The sequence below is a fragment of the Hippopotamus amphibius genome, chromosome 9, assembly GCF_030028045.1.
Source record: "Hippopotamus amphibius kiboko isolate mHipAmp2 chromosome 9, mHipAmp2.hap2, whole genome shotgun sequence".
Classification (NCBI taxonomy): domain Eukaryota; kingdom Metazoa; phylum Chordata; class Mammalia; order Artiodactyla; family Hippopotamidae; genus Hippopotamus; species Hippopotamus amphibius.
In genome coordinates this window covers 117754798-117773511 of record NC_080194.1, presented here as the reverse complement: position 1 = coordinate 117773511, position 18714 = coordinate 117754798, and the positions used below count along the sequence as shown (strand labels likewise).

Genomic DNA, 18714 nt, shown 5'->3' with positions numbered 1-18714 from the left:
GAGGGATAAATTGGGAGATTGGGATTGGCATATACCCACTACTATATATAAAACAGATAACTAACGAGGACCTACTGTATAGCACAGGGAATCATACTCAGTACTCTATAATGACCTATATGGGGAACGAACCTTGAAAAGAGCGCATATATGTATATATATATCACTTTGCTGTACACCTGAATCTAACACAACATTGTCAATCAGCTATACTCCAGTAAAAATTAAAAAGAAAAAAAGATGCTGAGATTAGAAGGAGCTTGGTGTGTTTAAAGGACAGAAGGAAAGGCAGCTCATTGTATTTATATAAAATAAAGAACTTATATGGAATCCCTTTCGTGATGGCAGTCTCTTAAAAGTGAAGACATTGTCATGTAAAAAATATGGCTGCTGGTTTACTCATCATGCTTGTAACTTATTTCCCGTCACAGTGGTTGTCTTCAGGAAGGTAGGCTTGGTGTGGAATGCTACTGTGAGTAAGCTGGTACTTGTTAGGAGTGGGTTTCTTGGTGACCTTAGCATCTCTGCTTTGGTCTCAGTCCTGGTTTTTCTGTTTGTTTATTCATTTGTTCATTCATTCAGCATCTACTCTTTTCTAGGTATTGGCTGTTCGGGCTAGTAAGATAAGTCAGTCATGGTTCCTGCTCTCAGGTAACTCGTAGTCTATTGATGGAGGCGAAAAAATAAGCAGGCAGTATTTGCAGTGCTGTGGTACACAGAGCTCAGGGACAAATCAGTAGGGTGCCACTGGGTCCTTCTGTGGATGAGTAGGAAATAGCTTAAAAGAAGAGTGAGGTTATTCCAGACTGAGGGAATTGGCTGTCCATAGGGGATGTGAGTTGGACACGTGCAGGGCACAGCAAGTAGGTCTGAATGGCTGGGGCTTGGGTGAGAGTTAAGGCTAGGCCAGTGCTCCTCTACCTTGGCTGCATATTAGAACCACCTGGGAGCTCCTGAAGCTGTCTCAGTGCTTGAGCCACAGACCCAGAGTGATTACAGCAGAATCGAGGGGGCATCATTGTGTTTTAAAGCTCACTCACTGATTTCAGCCTGCAGCCACGGCTGAGAACCATGGCTCTGCCTCTGATTCTCTACCACCCATGAGCTCAGCACTGGATAGGAAACCTGGCAGGGGCCGCATGGCTTCTCCTCTGGGCTGGGAGCTGACTTTTGGTGTCACTTGCTTGCCAGCACCTTCCTCGTCAGGCCACCAGGCTGTGGCCACTTCCCTGCGAGACCTTCAAGCCCTCTCTCTCTGTTCCTCTGGCACCTGACCCCTTGTATGTTTGACCCATGCTACTTGCTAGACTCGCGTCCACTCCCACCTGCTTTCCTCCCCGTCTCCACTAATCCTGTCATCTTGTAACCTAGTTTCCTGGCCCCATACTCTATTAGAAGCCATTTTGATGTATGAGTTGTTAAATTTCATTTATAAATCTCAGATTCTCTTTTGACTCTTTCATTCATTTATAAGAGTATTAAATTTCTGTTTGTTTTATTTTGAGAACTGTCCTAAAACTAATTGTATTGCGATTCCATTTTAAAAGATCATGAATGAGGAGTTACAGTATTAAAGGAATTGTCATACTTTCTAAGGTGATTACAATATTTATGTGTGTTAGATTTGGACTACCTTTTGTGCTGCACTTAGAGAAGACAATAGCATGGGACCTTCTGCAGAAGGAAATCTTGGAGAAGATGAAGTATTTCTTGAGGCCCACAGTTTGCATTCAGGTGTGTAAGCCTTTTGATACTCTAGCATAGCATGTGTGTACCCAGTGAGGAAACGGTCACTACAGTGAGATTGGAAGTTCAGACTTTTGCCCTTAGGGAAGACCGGACACTGTGCTAGCAAGCTGGGAGCCCTGGAGGAAAAGCTGCTTAATAAAATCTGCTGTGTTCAGGTTTTCCAGAATGAGGACTATCCCTCATTTTATGAAGGGAGCTGGCCACTGCAAGGTTTTCCATGAACTGCCAGGTGTTCCTTTATAATCTTGGTCTAATAAAGTTTAGCACATGATCAGCTTGAGAGATTTTGTAGACTATGTATTTTCAAAAATATGATTTATGTGTTAAGGCATCTGTGGAAAACTTAACATTAAGTTCATGTTCAGCCAAAGCAGCCTGTTACTTGTCTTGCATAACATATGTAATTGCATTTGGGTCAGTCGTATTTAAAGTGTATTAGAGTGGCTCGACACCCTCAAGGAATATTGTAGAGAAGCATTTTGCAAAATAGTTTGTTCTGCCTCTAATCTGTTTTGGAAATGCCCCTGTGAACCACACGCCCTGGGAGAGAAAGCCAGCCTGATTTGCCTTTGCCGTTTGATGCAGGTGTGTCCGTTCAGTTTGCGTGTGGTCAGTGTTGTGGGAATCACATACTTGCTGCCCCAGGAGGAGCAGCCCCTGTGCCACCCAACAGTAGAAAGGTAAAAAAAAAAAAAAAAAAATCACCTTTCATATATGCGCGTGTGTAATTTTTAGTGATGTGTGGTAGGTTCTTCAGGCTCATTTAGAAAGTAAATACTTATTTTACTTTCGATTCATATTTGAGTAGGATATGTTTTATGATCTTTTTTGGAATCGGGAAACCCTAGAGTCCTTATTTAGGAATGTAAATTGATCTGTGTCTCAGGACTATAGATGAATGGGACTTTCATATTCACCAAGATGGAAGTTTTCCAAAGCAGAATTCTAATCATAGCACTTTCCTCCCTGAAATCCTTAAATGGTAACCCGTGGCCTCAAAGATAAAGCCCAGTTTCCACAGCATATGAAGTTCTCCACAGTTTGAATCCTGACCGCTTCCATTCTGTCAGGCCTCATTTTTCTTCTCCCCACTATCTTAAACCTTTAGCAGCATCCAGGTACCGAGGATCGTTTGAACATACAGTATGGTTTTATTTGTGCCCTCACGTGTGTAGCTTCCTCTGGTGATAATTCCTTCCCTTTGAGCCTCTCTTCACACTGTTCCTCCTCCCCGCCTTAGAATTCGTCTCGCCCCTCTGCTACCTCTGTGCCTCTACCTACTTGTTTTATATTATAACACTCTACTGTATTAATAGAATAATAGAGATGTGTATACAGATACACTACACATATATGGATACAAAATGGATATAAAAACACATTATTGTTTTCATTGTAATGAGTTTTTCAATAAGTATTGAAGTGCCTGTTTTGGGATTCCAAAAAAGTGTACAGTGTGGTTCTGTTTGAAAGCAACTCACTGGTTTTAGAGATTAGTGTTAATAGATTAGATAATGACACAGAACATTGCAAAACATAAAAAATATTTGATGAGTAATATTGACCGTTAATGCTGAATGTCTCAGGAGATGGCAAAGGAGCCAAGGAGCTCAGGGGAAATAAGTGAGGTGAAACTTGAGGGGCGCCTTGCAGGAAGGTGCAGTTTGCATTGGTGTGGGCATGGTCTAGGGACCAGGCATGGTGTGTGGGGGCAGATGGAGAGACGCAGGAGCAGGCTTTGTTTCCAGAGAGACTGTCATCCAGTCTCTATTGGTTTGGTGAGAAATGGGACAGAAATTGGAAAGATTGTAACATGTAAGAGTTATTGTGGCTAGCCTTATGGTGTGGTACTGAATTTCTTCCAGTATCTTTATTTCCATTACTGAATATTTTAATTTAAGGACTTTTCAGTCCGGTTGTAATCTAGTTATTAAGTAGGAGATTCTGATGGTCTCACGAGACACTTTCTGATGGAGAGTGATGATGAAGTGTTTCAGCAATCACATTATGATTTCAGACAGGACAGTCATATTTAAGCAAAATCACTAATTTAGCAAATAATATATGACTTCCCTCCCCATCGTATAGGGCACTAAAATCTTGTGGACCAGGTGGCACTGCTCATGTGAAATTAGTGGTAGAATGGGACAAGGAGACAAAAGATTTGTAAGTATTTTTTTACTTAGCGTTTATAGAGTCATTGCCTTAATTATTATTTTAATAGCATACCTTTGATCTTTCAAATTAGCTACAGCACAAGCCTCTCTTTTCTTTAGTTAAATGTGCTGGTGTGTTGCTTATCCTTTATTTAAGTAGTTTATTATTTCTCTCCTATACATTCTGTTGTCTGCATCCTAAAACCTTAGAACATTTGTTTGCTGCTGCTGAGACAGAAGCTGTATATTCATTAACTACTATGTAGGTCAAATTACTTTGATTTTTATTACACACCCATTAACTCTAGCAAGTTATGCCAAATGCGTGCCCTTTGATGCAAAGAACAAGAATATATGAATTAATCAGCATAGTTTGTGGCCAATCCCAGAAAAACCAAGTCCAAATTATTTCTTGAAAATAACTTTATAGATAGCGAACTTTTCAAGAACATTTCAGAACCTAGAAAAGTTGGATTGCCACTTTTACTTTCTTATGCATTGATCTTTTCGGTTATGAATTTATAGCCATGTTGTGACATTGTTAATTGTATTTTTGTGTCAGTTTTGCAAGACATTCTCTGATACATGCTTTTCTCCCCCGATCTCAGCTTGTTTGTAAATACTGAAGATGAGTATATCCCTGATGCAGAAAGCGTCCGGCTGCAGAGGGAGCGTCACCATCAGCCTCAAACTTGCACTTTATCCCAGTGTTTCCAACTCTACACCAAAGAGGAGCGGGTAAGGGTTGGGCGGCGTTCGTTGGGCAGTGAGGTTGGTAGTGAGGGGCTGGGGCAAGATGACAATGGAGAGACAAATTCTGCCCCAGGTAACTCCCAAGGATTTTTGCGTTTATGTAGGTTCTGCACATGTGATATGCATCTTAGTTCCTTTTAGGACTTTATCAAAAAGTAGTTTAAAGTTCTGGAAAACCTTGATTAATTAAACTGCTCTAGACATGAACCTTTTTATAGTTCTTTTTTTTCTTTTCCTTTTTAAATGGTTAATGATAAATTTTTTGTTTGTTTCAATTTAGAGGTTTTAAATTATTTTCCTTGGTAACTAGATCAGTGGTTCTCAACTTATTGGTACTAAGAACATAGTTGCTGAGACTTAATTAAATTAAAATTAATTAAAATTAAAAATTCAGTTCCTGAGTTGCATTAGCCACAATTCAAGGGCTCAGGAGACACATGTGGCTAGTGGCTCTCGTATTGGATAGTGTAGATATGGACATAAAGTTCTGTTGGACAACATGCTTTTTACACCATTTAGCACAGTGCTTTGCAGATTGTAAGGACTCAGTAAATGATTTGAATGAATGGATGGGCAGATAGTGGATGGGACCCTTGCCTCTGTGTGTGTGTGTGTGTGTGTGTGTGTGTTTTTCAACAGGAATATTTAATAACAAGGTAGATAGCATATGCTTATCTAACATATATTTTTATATAACTGAAGCTAAAGCAAAACATCCTGTTCATTGGATAAATATGGCCTGTCGTGTGTGTGTACACTGCAGAGCAATTCAAAAAATACTGTAAATATAATTTCCGAACTTCAGAATTTGAATAGTTGCCAGTGTTCTCTCCTTTTTTCATATGGGAAAAGAAAATTCCTTTGAAAATCATTTGAAGTTTGGACCAAAATTCCATAGGTATGTTCTTTTTTTTTTTTTTTTTTTTTTTTTAAGTAAATTATTTATTTATTTATTGGCTGCATTGGGTCTTCATTGCTGCGGCGGGCTTTCTCTAGTTGCAGCAAGCAGGGGCTACTCTTTGTTGTGGTGTGGTGCTTCCGTAGTTGCAACTTTTGGGCCCTAGAGCACAGGCTTAGTAGTTGCGGCCCACAGGCTTAATTGCTCTGTGGCATGTGGGATCTTCCCAGACCAGGGATCGAACCTGTGTCCCCTGCATTGGCTGTGCCACCAGGAAAGTCCCCATAGCTATATTCTTGGGATCACTCTGTAGAGTCTTCATGATTCAAACGATACTAAGGATGCTTCATTTCAGCCTTCCTTTTAGAGAAGACATTCCAGCTTTCATGATCTCATCAACCAGGAGAATGTTGGTGGCAGTTTTTCTTTACACAGTTGTTATCCCATGTGCCTCCCGTTGGCTCACCTGTGTTCAAGTCCACACCCACAAGTTGATCTGATTCTGAATGTTCTGCTCGAACCTTAAACTTGTATTTCGTGAAGGTCAAAACCTGAATTCTGAGTAAGAGCCTTGCAAATAATGAGCATTGCATTAGCAAATACTTGAACTCCCGAGCTGGGCCCTGCCCTTCACACTGACTGGGCTTACGTTTAATCAGGGCTTCTGCCGTTGCTGCTTCCACTGCACCAGCGCTTGGAATGACACAGCCATCATCAATAGCATTTTTTAACAGCCATCAAGCCATCTTTTATTGCATCTTTGATTTGCATGAGTGTGTACTTATTTGGTCCTTTGACCAGTAATGTGACGGATGTTACATTTCTCAGTAAAGGCGAACCTCTCTTCTTCCAGTGTGTAGTCATAGACAAGTCCCGTGTGTCTCAAACAGTCAGGGTTTAGGTCATCAGAAGAATTTAGGGCTACCCCCTCCCAAAAGCAAGAGTCAGCCTTTCCACATTTCTCTCAGCTCTGTGTAGAGCTACTGTGCCTTCTTTTGCAAGAGCATCAAAGGCAAAGGGGTCAATTCCCATTTGATTAATAACAACAAATCCTTTATCTGAATCACCACCACACCTTCTTTTAAAGTTTTATCATTTTTTTGACTCCATCTTCAGTGAATATTCTTTCAGCCTTTATGAGTTTCTCTCTCTCTTCTACCCTCTTATTAAAAAAAAAAGCCAGAATTCACTTCTGATTTTTCATATGCTAATGACACATTGCATATGAGGATGTATGCATCTTCTACTTTTTTCTTTTCATATCAGGATGCCATGTCCCATGATCCAAAAGAAGACCTCTGATTAAGCTTGTATAGGTTTCAGATTTATGTTTCTTCTCCGTGATCTCAACCACGAGGGGTCACTGTGTTCATCTTGTTTTTTAATGGCCAAAATGGAGCCCACTACAGCTTCTGCTAAAACATCAGCAAGTTTTAGCAGAGTTTAGTACATAGAGATGTTCTGGCCACGTTGATAACTTTTTCCCTGCCATCTCTTTGCATATTTTGACTTGTTGCCAAAACTGAAGTGCCTTTTCCTTTGCAGCTTCAAATCCTTCTGTTATTCTGAGATGAAGATCCTCTTATAAACACATAATTGCAAAACCACCACTAACATTGGAGATCCTCAGTTAGATGCAACTATAGTTCAAGATAAAGCAAATTTATGGAGGGATGTTCTAGATCATTCATACCCTTTAATGCCACTAATACGATGTGCTGACTTTCTGAATACTTTTAAAAAGATAAATTAGTCCTTTCAATGTAAAGGGAAAGAACAGACATCGCTATAGCACAGAGTCAAAACCAAGGAACTAAAGCATTCTTGGTGTTCACTGTGCAGCGGGCCTGTGTGGTTTTTAAACCTTTCCGGATTTAGGTGCCTTGAGAAACCTTGATGAGAGCACTTGGAGTTCATCTAATTTTGAGTTGATATTTAGGATCATAATTCTGACAACTGATTGTTACTGCTCACTCTCGTGTACAGGGAATCATGGAATTTCAGGGTTGGAGAGGACTTTAAAGCTTTTTTTTCCTCTAATGGTTGAGTTCTACCTAATTTCAAATAGATGATTGTCCAGCGGCTGTTTGTCAGAGACACCATTTCCTCTTTGGGTGTCTCTGATGGTAACTGACCTTAACCTGAAATAACCAGCAGGCAAACTCTCAGGGCCTTAAGAGCAAGTTGAGGACAGGTCTTGATTTTCTTCTACTTGTCTTTTCTTCAAATACTTGAAAATAGTTTTCATCTTCTCACGAAGTCTTTTCTCCCCCAAGCAGTTAATAGCTAGTTCCTTTAATAGTTCTTCATTAGACATATGTTTCCAATCTTGGGCTTATATAAAATAATTGGCTTTGAAGCTGGTTGATCATATGCTGTATGTAGCACCTTATCCCATTTAGCTTTTTTTTTTTTTTTTTAATTGATTTGGGAGATGTCTGAGAATGTCACAAAGTTTAAAGGTGAACACATCTACTAGATGACGACATTGGTATTCTACAGAACATCTCACTGATCTTTCAAGCTAGCCACATACATTTTAATAGGGATTCGTTCATTCACTACCTGTCTATTGAGTGCATACTCTGTGCCAGGTACTGTGCTGGGTACTGGGGATACAGCAGGGACCAAGGCAGACAACATTTTTGCCCTCAGCCTGTTTCCAGTGTAGTGGGGGGTAAACAAGTAAATAAAGGAAGCGAAGGTCCTGGGGGAGGAGGAAGGTTGAGAAACAGAAATGAGGCTGGTATGGCTGGGGCACAGCAGGTAAGAGAATCTGTCCTGATCACAAAATAATCCTAACACGTATAGTGGTGTCTGGCACATAGAAGGCCTTCAGTAAAAGTATACTGCAGTGAATGAGTGAGTGAGTGTTCCTTGGGAAGCTCAGTCATTGGGTCCAAAAATAACAGTACAGATATGGAAGAGGAGATGGTCAGACGTAGCGGTAGGCCGTGTGACCATAATTTTGGGGTCGAGTTGTCCGCGAGCTCAGTAATGATCGGCAGCGTCATGTGGGCATCAGCCGCTGATGGCTGCCTAAGGATGCTTTAGGAACAACGTCCAGGACTGGGAGGGTGATAGCACTGCCCTTCTCATGACCTTAAATCCCGACTGTTGAGAGACTGACACCCTGGGGCACAGGTAGAGAGTGTGGATAGGGGGTGGTGTGTCTGGAAATCCTGGTGCAACTGAGTATATCTTGACGCAGGAGGCCTTAAGTGAGCATCTGATCATTATTTTCATGTACGTCAAGGGCCATCCCATGGATGAGGGATTGGACTTCGTGTTGTCTAAAAAGGAGAAGTAGAGACTGGACGTTACAGGGAGAGTGATTTTTCTTAGTATGAGGAAGAACTTTGTAACAGGCTATCGGAACGTGGAGCAGCTGCTTCCCGGGCTGGCCCCCTTCCTTGCTGGGCAGTGAGCGAGGCCGGCAGTGCTCCAAGGGTGCCCTGCAGGCCCGGCTGCTCTTTGTGGCCGTTTACAACGAGATAAGTACAGAAATAGAGCAGTGTTGTAGAAACTGTGAAAGCTATTAGACATCGTCATGACATTCTTATTGTATCTTATAAAAGAGTATCTGCTTATGATGTATTGGAAATTAAAAAACTACAAGCATTGGGCTGATGACCATGCCTGCAGACAGCGTGCTGCACAGATGTGGCCTTGCCAGATGACAGTTTAGCCCTTCCCATCTCACTTTCTGATTTACTTCCATCTGCCCAGACTTCTGTCCTCCCCATCTTTCCTACACACATGACTGGGTCTCCCTGTCATGAAAAAAAAAATTCCCTCAGCTCTGCTTCCCTTTCAGACTACCACGCCAGTCTTTCTCTTCTTTTCTGTGTAACTTTACCATTAATGGTTTCAGCTCTTTCCTCTTCCTCGCTTTCAAACCTCTTCTCATCTGTCTGACTTGCATTTCTGACTTTGCTCTTGAAGTTCTCAGGGGCCCCGAGTTTGTTCAGTTTGGTGGCCTCTTCTCAATCTGCGTTTGACCTCTCCATGGGATGTGGTATTCATAACCACCCTGTTCTTGCCACTCTCTTTTCTAGATGTGCGTAAAAGGAATGCTTCTGATTTGCGTATTTTTCTGACTATGCAACCTCAGGTTCTGGTGGTTTTGCAACCTTTGTGTTTCCCTTAAAAATCGGCCTTCCCCGAGATTCTGTCCTTGGCTTCTCTCTCTTCCCTCTCAGTGGGCATTGTCCCCCATTCCCATGGCTTCCCTTACTTCATCGTGTTGATGGACCCAGATCTGATGCATCTTCGGAAATCCAGAGGAGATTTAGGAAATCTCTCTCACCAGACATGCCCTATTAGTACCTCTATATCCCCATCCCGAAGCCCTTGCCTGCAGAGGTGACATACGTGGATTTGAGGCTTCAAATTGATGTCAAGAAAGATCTTGTTGGTAGCAGGAGGGGGAGGATTGTTTGGAGCAGTTTGTTGCTTGGGGAGAGAAAAATTAAGAGACTTGAGAAGTCCAGGTAAGAGTGAGTGAGGACTTTTGAGGTCAGCCAGGGGGATGGAGAGGAGGAGACAGGTATAAGGAGTGGCAGAGAGCGATGGATGGATGTGGAGTGGAGGAAGAGGGAAGGGTTTGAGGCTTTGGGATAACCCCCATGGTCTGCTCTTGACGGGTGGTGTTTACCTGGGTAAGACATACAGGAGGAGGAGGAAAGGGAACTATATTGATGGAAAGGTGATGACTTGAGTTTGGAAGTGTGCTGAGCATGACGTGCTTCTGTGACATCTCCCATCTCTGTAGAGTATTTAGCGAGTCAGTCATTCCTTTTTGAGAGAGAATCTATTCAGCAAAGGTTTGGGCACCAGCTCTAGCCAGACGCCACTTTTGATTGTGTTTTTCCGTTGACTCCCGTGGCACGTAGTGTGCAGAGAGATCCGCAGTTGTGCCATGCCTTGGCCAAGCAGTGTGTCTGGCTGTCTCCTGTGAGAGCCTTGCCTTAAGTGGCGCTTAACAGAAGCCATGCTCCTTGTTTGCAGCTTGCCCCAGATGACGCCTGGCGCTGCCCGCACTGTAAGCAGCTGCAGCAGGGGAGCATTACGTTAAGCCTCTGGACTCTGCCCGATGTGCTTATTATACATCTAAAGAGATTTCGACAGGTAAGGAAACCCTCTGTCATAGGAAAGAAAGCTGTGACCAGGTTTCTTATGCTCCCTACTGGTGGGCTGTTGGGGGGTGGGGGGAGATCTTTCATGTCCCTGTTTGATCCCATGATCCTGTGTTGTTACAGACACATCTGCCCCTGCGTTTGGAGCCATATTTTTTTCTTTCCCAAAATGAATTTCAAGCATCCTGCGACCCGTTAAATCCTAACCATTTTAGTTCACACTGCAGATATTTCACTTTGTTCCTGAGGATTTGCTTTAGATTTGTAAATGTTGTGCTCAAGTAAGTGTACTTTGGGATTTAAGAAAAAATTGAGCTCCTTTCTGGGGGAGGGTAGAATTCTATTTCTACCTAAAGTAATAGTGGGTATCATCCTGCTTCCAAGGAGCAGTTGTACAGTTGGGGAGATGAGTCATAAATATATGCAAAGAAAATCTGCTTTGAGGGAGCGGTGGGTGCAGAGCATGTGCGAGAGGCTGAAAGCTGAGGCCAGTGTGGCTGGAGCTCGGGGGGTGGGGGCGAAGGCGTGAATTGAGGTAGAAGAGCAGGCAGGGGCTGGTGGTCCAAGCAGACCCTTGTAGGCAGCATGGGATTCTGAAGCAGAGAAGCAACGTGACCAAATTCGTGTTCTGTGTGGAGAATTAGAGGCTGCAAAGATGAAGACAGGGAGCCCTGAAGGAGGCCTTTGCAGTCACCCGGGGAGGTCTGCCTGTGGCTCGCAGTGGAGTGGTGGCAGTGGAGATGGAGAGACCTGGATAGACTTGAGACATGTCTGGGACTTGCTGGTGAAGTGAAGGTGTCGGGGGCGTGCACATGGTCCCCAGGGGGTGGGTTTCACACACAGGTTTGGGGTCCAGCTCCCGTAGTACTGAAGAGTGGGCATTTGCCCCGAGGGTCCCAGCTCTGCTTCCGTTGGGATCTGCAGGTGGACGGCTGGTTGAGGGTTTGGACCCAGCCTTCTCTGTCTCCTTCCACACACACAAATGGGTTTCCTTTGCTTTCTGTTTCTTTAGAAGACATATCATCACCCTTCAGGCGGCCCACCTCAAAACTGCAGTGCCATCCTTGCCTCTTCTTTCTTGTCCCTGTCACCTAGGCAGTCACCTCTTTGGCTTGGTCGTGCCTCTCCACTGCCTCCTGTATGTGTCCCCTTCTCCCCATTCTTGCTGTCTTCCTGCCAGTTCCTACTTCTGATGCTTCCCAGCTGGTTGCAGTTGCAGTGTCTTTTCATTGGTTTCGTAACCTACACTGCTCTTCCCTTTCTGCCATGCTTTGGGCCCTGCTTAATGACAGGCCTGGTGACATCACCTCCTCCCTCAAAGCCTCAGTGCTTCTCCCTTGACTACAGAACAAAATCCAGGTTCTTTGGCCTGACCTTCCTGACCATGCAGGACCCATCCTCCCTTTCTCTTAGGAACATTTTTCTTCCCTTAGTAGATCCATCGTTCCTTGGGGTGGGCATTATCTGTGCCCGATTAATTTTTTTAAAGCTCCCATAGAACAGGAAACATTCGGTAAATATCTATTCAACTGATGGTTGGATTTCCCAGTGGACTTAATGGGAAATACAGATTGCCCAAGATTGTCACCTAAATGGCTGTATTAAGCTGAGTCACTGTTAACGTTTAATGTACTTGCTGGAGGAGGTGGGGAGGGAAGAGGCCCTGTTTGGTGAATGGCTCTTGTGTGCCAGCACTGTGTTTTCCCTTCACGAATGTTGTTATTCCATTACTTTTCATGCCTCTGTAACAGAGGTTTCAGGATGAACCACCTGGAATTGTCATTTTGCAAGTCAAAAACCTAAAAACCCTTTATCAGGTAAGGAAATGAAGGCTCATTGTCTCTTGTATGTAGCTCATGGCTGGTTCCGTTTTTGGTGATATTAAAATGTGTTCCTCCAGGTAGTTAAAACTGTTCGTCTGTTTCCCTGTGTCATATGTGTCTTTGGAAACATCAGTAGGTAACTCAAACCTACTTCAGCTAATAGAGTCTGCCTTTCACACTAAACCGATCTATCATCTGCTTGCATGAAAATATCATCAGAACTTATTTTTCTTCTTGCAACAGGAAGGAGACAAGCGTATGAAACTTCAGAATATGGTCAAGTTCCCTTTGACGGGCCTGGACATGACACCGCATGTGGTTAAGAGAAGCCAGAGCAGCTGGAGTTTGCCATCCCACTGGTCTCCATGGAGACGGCCCTACGGACTCGGGAGGGACCCTGAGGACTACATCTATGACCTGTATGCTGTGTGCAATCATCACGGCACCATGCAAGGGGGGCACTACACAGGTCTGCAGCGCGAGAGGCCGGGCGCCTGTGCTGACGATTCTCCCCGTCGTGTTTTGCTTGTGACAGGGTTGCTTTGCTTTAGAACCTTGCTTTCTCTTCCAGCAGGCAGTGTGCTGACCTGGAGGGCAGTTTTCACCCTCTGGCTCTGTTCTCTGTCCTGAGTTGGATCGTCTGGTCGGGCTCTGGCCTGAGCAGGAAATGGTGTGTGCAGATGGGGGACATCCTCTGCTCACCCAGGACTTGCTTTCTTGGCCTCACCTGATGCCCCGTTTAAGGTTTTGCTCAGCTTCCTCAAGGACCTAGCGTCTCCCTTATTTGGAGTGGTTGCGAACCACTTTTATCATGTCTTTAAAGTACCTTGGAAAGGTTTCTCTTTTTGCTTTCTGGTTAAACTTACTTTTTTATTTGTCAAAGCAGTAGTGCTCATCATGAAATTTAGAGACTAGAGAGAGGCAGAAAGAACAGTGCCATCAGCCCCATGAGATTATTGCTCAAAGATAACCCATGAGATTATTACTTAAAAAATGGTAACAGTTTTAGAAACTGTGATAACATATATACAACAAAATTGACCATTTTAACCATTTTGAAGCATACGGTTCAGGGTGATTAAATACATTCGTATCTCTGTACAGCCATCACCACTGTCCATCTCCAGAGTTTCTTTCATCTTCCTGAATTGAAACTCTGTATCCATTAAACAGTAACTCCCTGTTTACCCCTCCCCCCAACCCCTGGCAGCCACCATTCGTTCTATGAATCTGACTACTCTAGGTACCACATGTAAGTGGAATCATACAGTATTTGTCTTTTCGTGTCTGGCCTATTTCACATGTTGTATCATGATATCTCAGAATTTCCTTTCTTTTTAAGGCTGCATAATATCCCATTGTATATGTGTAGGTAACATTTTGATAAGTGGTATTTCCTCCCAATGTTTGTGAGTTTTGGCCATTATTTTGTGCTGTTGTGATTGTACTGGTGTGCTCTGTTCAGGTGGACCTTTATGGAGCACCTCCTCTGTGTCTTGCTTGCACTGGGCTGTATCACATCAGAGACACATTGGAAATGAAAAGAGCTCAGCCTCTGTCTCCCAAGAGTGTAATCAAGTGGTTGGGCTGGTGTAGGTGCACTTAAAATGACAGAGCAGGAACGTGTATTAGATTCTGTGGTTGAAGTGTGAACAGAGCAGGAACCTGGAGGAGAGAGTGGTCAGAGCACCTCCTCCTGGAGACTCAGGAGAAGCTCTTGGGATTAGTAACTTGCTGCCTACATGTGAGGCCCTTGTGGGCTCACAGGGCAGACACTTAATTTCTGTAAACACTTTTTTTTTTTTTTTTTAATTTTTTTGGTTGTGTTGGGTCTTCATTGCCCTGTACAGGCTTTCTCTAGTTGTGATGAGCAGGGGCTACTCTTTGTAGTGGTGCACGGGCTCCTCATTGGAGTGGCTTATCTTGTTGTGGAGCACAGGCTGTAGACACCCAGGCTTCAGTAGTTGCAGCGCGTGGACTCAGTAGTTGTGGCTCACGGGCTGCAGAGCTCAGGCTCAGTAGTTGTGGTGCACGGGCTTAGTTGCTCTGCGGCATGTGGCATCTTCCCGGACCAGGGCTCAAACCCGTGTCCCCTGCATTGACAGGTGGATTCTTAACCACTGCACCACCAGGGAAGCCCCATAAACATTATTTTTAATGACCACAGAATATTCAGTTGATGGAACTCTAACGTGATATAACCATTCCCCATTGTGGAGCACCTGTGTTGTTTCTGGTTTTTAACTTTGAAGATAGTACTGATGCACATCTTTGTGCGTAGTCACATTTTCTGTATTCTGCATTTCCTTGAGATTGAGTCTCAGAAATGGAATTATTGGGTTAAGGGCCTGCATGCATGCTGGGGAGGCAGGTAGATCTGGGGGCTTCTTGCTTGGACATCTGCATGGTGGGGGGGGGGGCACTTGATGTGAGGGTCCTCCTCCTGTATAGGTGGCCAGGACCCGGATTTCTGCGTCCTTCTCCCTCAGCCTGTCTGGCATGAACACTTCTCAGGGACTTTTTTGCTTCCTCAGTTCAGTGGTTTCTGCAGCAAGAGCCCAGGGTGCTAGTGATTCATAAAGGAAGGGGGAGGTAGAGGAGGGTAGGCTCTACCGGTTGGTATTTCAGACTCTGAGATTCTTTCTTGGCAGTTAGCCCTGAGACCCCCACAACACGGTGAAGGAGCCTGTCGGGCCCTGGACCCCCTTCTTGGCCCAGCACACTTAATCTCTCAACCTGCTCTTCCTCCAGAAGGCAGGGGACGTGGAGTGTGTTGGACACAACAGTCTTTTGTGGTTGAAACCCACGTAGTTCAAGTTCTTTCAACACGCTGCAGACAGCAGTGACTTGTGAGAGGAGTGATCCCGACTTAGATCTCGTGGGGGAGCGGTTTGGATGGCCTCCACTTGCCCTAGGAAGCACCTTCAGGAGAAAAAGGAGACAGAGGATCTATTGCAAAGTCCATAGGAGACAAAGTTAATGTTAATTAAATGTCTGAGTATGTTTTACCTCGTATTTTGGTTTAAGCCAAATTTTAATACTGTGTTTTGTACCTTACATATGTTATGTTTATATTCTGTGGGGGTCACTTGTATAATAATTGTTGTATGCCTAGTTGGATTTTTGCTTTTGTGGCATTCCTGGTCATATCTGTGTTCCTTGATACTGAGTCATAGAGTTATATACCCTGGGACTCTGAGAATTAAAAAAACGACTTAGAGGGAATTTAATTTCACTAATTAGATGGTGAAGTAACGCCTTTGTCAGCATCCCTGGTTGGTGTTCATGTAGCTTCAGCTCTGGTAAAGAATCTTCCATGCGTAACACTTTCTCAGGAAACTATGGGCAAGCGTGTTGCGTGGTTTCTAGCAAGAAATTGTTGAGGAAAATAGGACAGTGCTAGATTTTAGCCTATCATGTTGCTCTTCATATGTAATAGACTCTGGAAAATGCCTGGAAACCCATAACTAACTACCTTGGCAGCAGTACAAATTAGTGAGAGGAGTGTGGGTGAGAAGCTAGGCACGTCTTCCTAGCTCTGTGACCTTAGGTGAGGAACCTTATTCAAACCTGGTGACCATGTGAGGGAGCCAGAAGTGCTTGTGCCAGCCTCCTGGGGCCTATTCCCCATGAGGGGTGCGGGTGTTTTCTGCACTGTGTTCCCTTTCCTGTCTGTTAAGAACATTTTAAGTACCTCAGCATTGTTGAGTTAAAGATACCTTGTTTTGAAGCTTTCATTTGGAGTGTTTATTTTAATGTGTTCTTTATTTTGCCCTGGTTCTAACTAAAATTACATGGTACATGTATGGCTGACTTGTGTAAGGATTCTAGAACAGTGCTTCTCAAACCATCTGTGATGAAGAACCGTTTAAAAAACTTCTTAAACCTTTTTAAAAATTTCTAATCCTTCATGAACCACTGCTTTTGCAAAAACACAAGAAAAGTATCACCCATTCTCAAATAGCTATGAATGTCTTTAAATGCTGATTACCTCGTTTTGGTGCTTGTGGACTGGCAGCAGTCTGTGAGCCACAGTTTGAGTAGCACTGGTCTAGAAAAAAAACACTTCAGAAAATAGCGCCGGGAAGAAAAGCACATAGCATTTTTTTTATAAATGCATTATTGACCCATTAATGAGTCTCTGTGCTGCCTTAATTTCCACGCCGTGGCTGAGGACAGACCATCCTGAGGAGAAACAGACTGAAGCTAGTCCAAGGCTGCTCTGTCGCCTTCTCTAGGGCGTGTTCCCCCTACAGTTCTCCCCTCCCGCTCCTGCTCCCGAAGAGCAGCCCCTCGCCCGCTGGACGACACCCTTGACCAAACAGTTGCCATTTGACCAGCTCTGTTTGCTGCTTGTCTCCCTTGCTCTCCCCTCTGGTTCCAGCGAGTTCGTAGAGGCAGACGACGTCCCTCCCTGAAGTCGTAGGTTCTTCTCCTGCTCTTCTTTGAGACCTGTCTGGTATAGCCCTTCCTCTCCGGGTCCCTTTCGCCTCCTAGGAGTCCGTACTCACCGAAGTGGTTGTGGCCGTGGCCTCTCGAGGGAGTCACTCCTGGTGCCGTCTGGGACCTTACGTGTCCTGCCCCCAGGGCCCTGCTGAGTCTGCTCGGGCGTTCAGCTAAATATTCTAGAACTTGTTTATTTTCACCCCAACACATGAGTCTTTTTAGAAAGTGTGGTAAGAATGTACCTTTCTGGATCAAGCTTATCACACTCCTTGGTAGACTCACAGGAGGATACGGCTCCGTGAACATTAAGCTGCGTCTGTTCTGGCTGGTACTTCAGTGTACCAGCTTAGAATTTATTTTTACCTCAGGCTTAGAATTTGGACTGGAGAGAAGGCCGCGTGCATTCACGAGCTCCAGTGTTCTCCGTTTGCCAGGGCGCTTCCACGAGGCATCATTTGTGCTTCCTCTGAGGCAGGCAGGGTAGGCTCGGGGTCTAAGAGCAAGCTCAGGGACCCGATAATCCTGAAAGGAGCTGGGCCCGGCCCTTCACCAGCTGCATGACCTTGGGCAAGCTGGTTAATCTTTCTGAGCTTCTGTAAAATGGGAATGATAGTAGAACAAATTTCATAGGTTCCTGTGAGAAGCACATAATAAGTGCTGAACAAATGTTAGCTACTGCTATCATTAATATCATCATTTCTCGTTCTGTTGTTTTCTGTCTCTAAGAAGCACTAAAATGTTACGGCATCCTCATGACAGGGTTTCTCAGTACTGGTACGGTAACATTTCTGCTGGGTGATTGTTTTTGTGAGGGCTGTCCTGTGCATGGCAGGATGTGTAGTGGCAGCCCTGCTCTCTACCTGCTGTATTTCACTGGCATCCTAGACGCCGACGTGCCCCCCCCCCCGCCGTCGTGACAGTCAAAAATGTGTTCCCTGGGGCCACATCATCTCTGGTCGAAGCCCCACTGGTTTAAATAAATAGGTATATTGTGTTTTCTAAGGTTAAATAGAATTTTATCCATTTGGAATAGTTTGGGGTTTCTTGAAACATTTTGCCTGAGTGTGATTTGGAATTTGGATTTTTACCCCTTTCGGTGTTACCGCCCGCAGCCTTAAAACGTTCTTGAATTAATTATGTGAGCCAAATAAATGGTGTCTGTGGGTAGAGTGGAGTGGCCAGTGTGGCCCCCCGGTGCTCACGGCTGCTGGGCTCTCTTTGGCAGCGCACTGCAAGAACTCCGTGGACGGCCTCTGGTACTGCTTCGACGACAGCGACGTGCAGCAGCTGTCAGAAGATGAGGTCTGCACGCAGACGGCCTACATCCTCTTCTACCAGAGGCGGACGGCTATACCGTCCTGGTCGGCCAACAGCTCGGTGGCAGGTAAGGCCGCTCTACTCTCGGGTGGTTGTTTTCAAGAGCCGAAGATGGTCGTCGATGGTCCAGAGAACCTCTCCAGGAGGTCTCATGATTGTGTTGGTTGGATCAGATTAGTTCTCACATTGGCGCTTAATCTAGAAACCCGAATGGTTGCAGTCAGAGGAAGTGGGGATGGAATGTGCGAGCAGCTGTGAACCAGGAGTTCACATGGAGGTGGAGTGGAGCCTGGCTCAAAGCACGCTCGTGGGGTTTACTTGTGGCGTAAATAAATGAGCAAGGGAGCTAAAAAGCAGCACCGCACTGCTTCTCTCAGAGTCCAGGCACTGAGCGATTTGGAAACATTTTGGTCGGGTTATCTTGGAGCACGTCC

General features: G+C 44.5%; 1 protein-coding gene, 1 non-coding gene and 1 pseudogene across 4 annotated transcripts in view; 1 reads left to right on the top strand and 2 right to left on the bottom strand.

Annotated features, from left to right (window-relative positions):
* The window catches only part of USP31 (ubiquitin specific peptidase 31), a 78244-nt gene that overhangs the window by 47832 nt on the left and 11698 nt on the right, over positions 1–18714 (top strand). For 2 of the 3 annotated variants that reach the window (XM_057749789.1, XM_057749792.1), the window contains exons 8-14: positions 1623–1734; positions 2335–2429; positions 3838–3915; positions 4514–4643; positions 10567–10686; positions 12761–12986; positions 18189–18347. In XM_057749789.1, coding sequence (XP_057605772.1) covers positions 1623–1734; positions 2335–2429; positions 3838–3915; positions 4514–4643; positions 10567–10686; positions 12761–12986; positions 18189–18347 — 920 coding nt within the window. The remainder of the gene's footprint in view (positions 1–1622; positions 1735–2334; positions 2430–3837; positions 3916–4513; positions 4644–10566; positions 10687–12760; positions 12987–18188; positions 18348–18714) is intronic. The other variant, XM_057749790.1, reaches the window with a different exon arrangement.
* Positions 5903–9872, bottom strand: LOC130860164 (T-complex protein 1 subunit zeta-like; annotated as a pseudogene).
* LOC130829564 (small nucleolar RNA SNORA22) lies at positions 7268–7398 on the bottom strand. Its single transcript, XR_009047588.1, has one exon. It is a non-coding gene; the product is annotated as a small nucleolar RNA SNORA22 (small nucleolar RNA).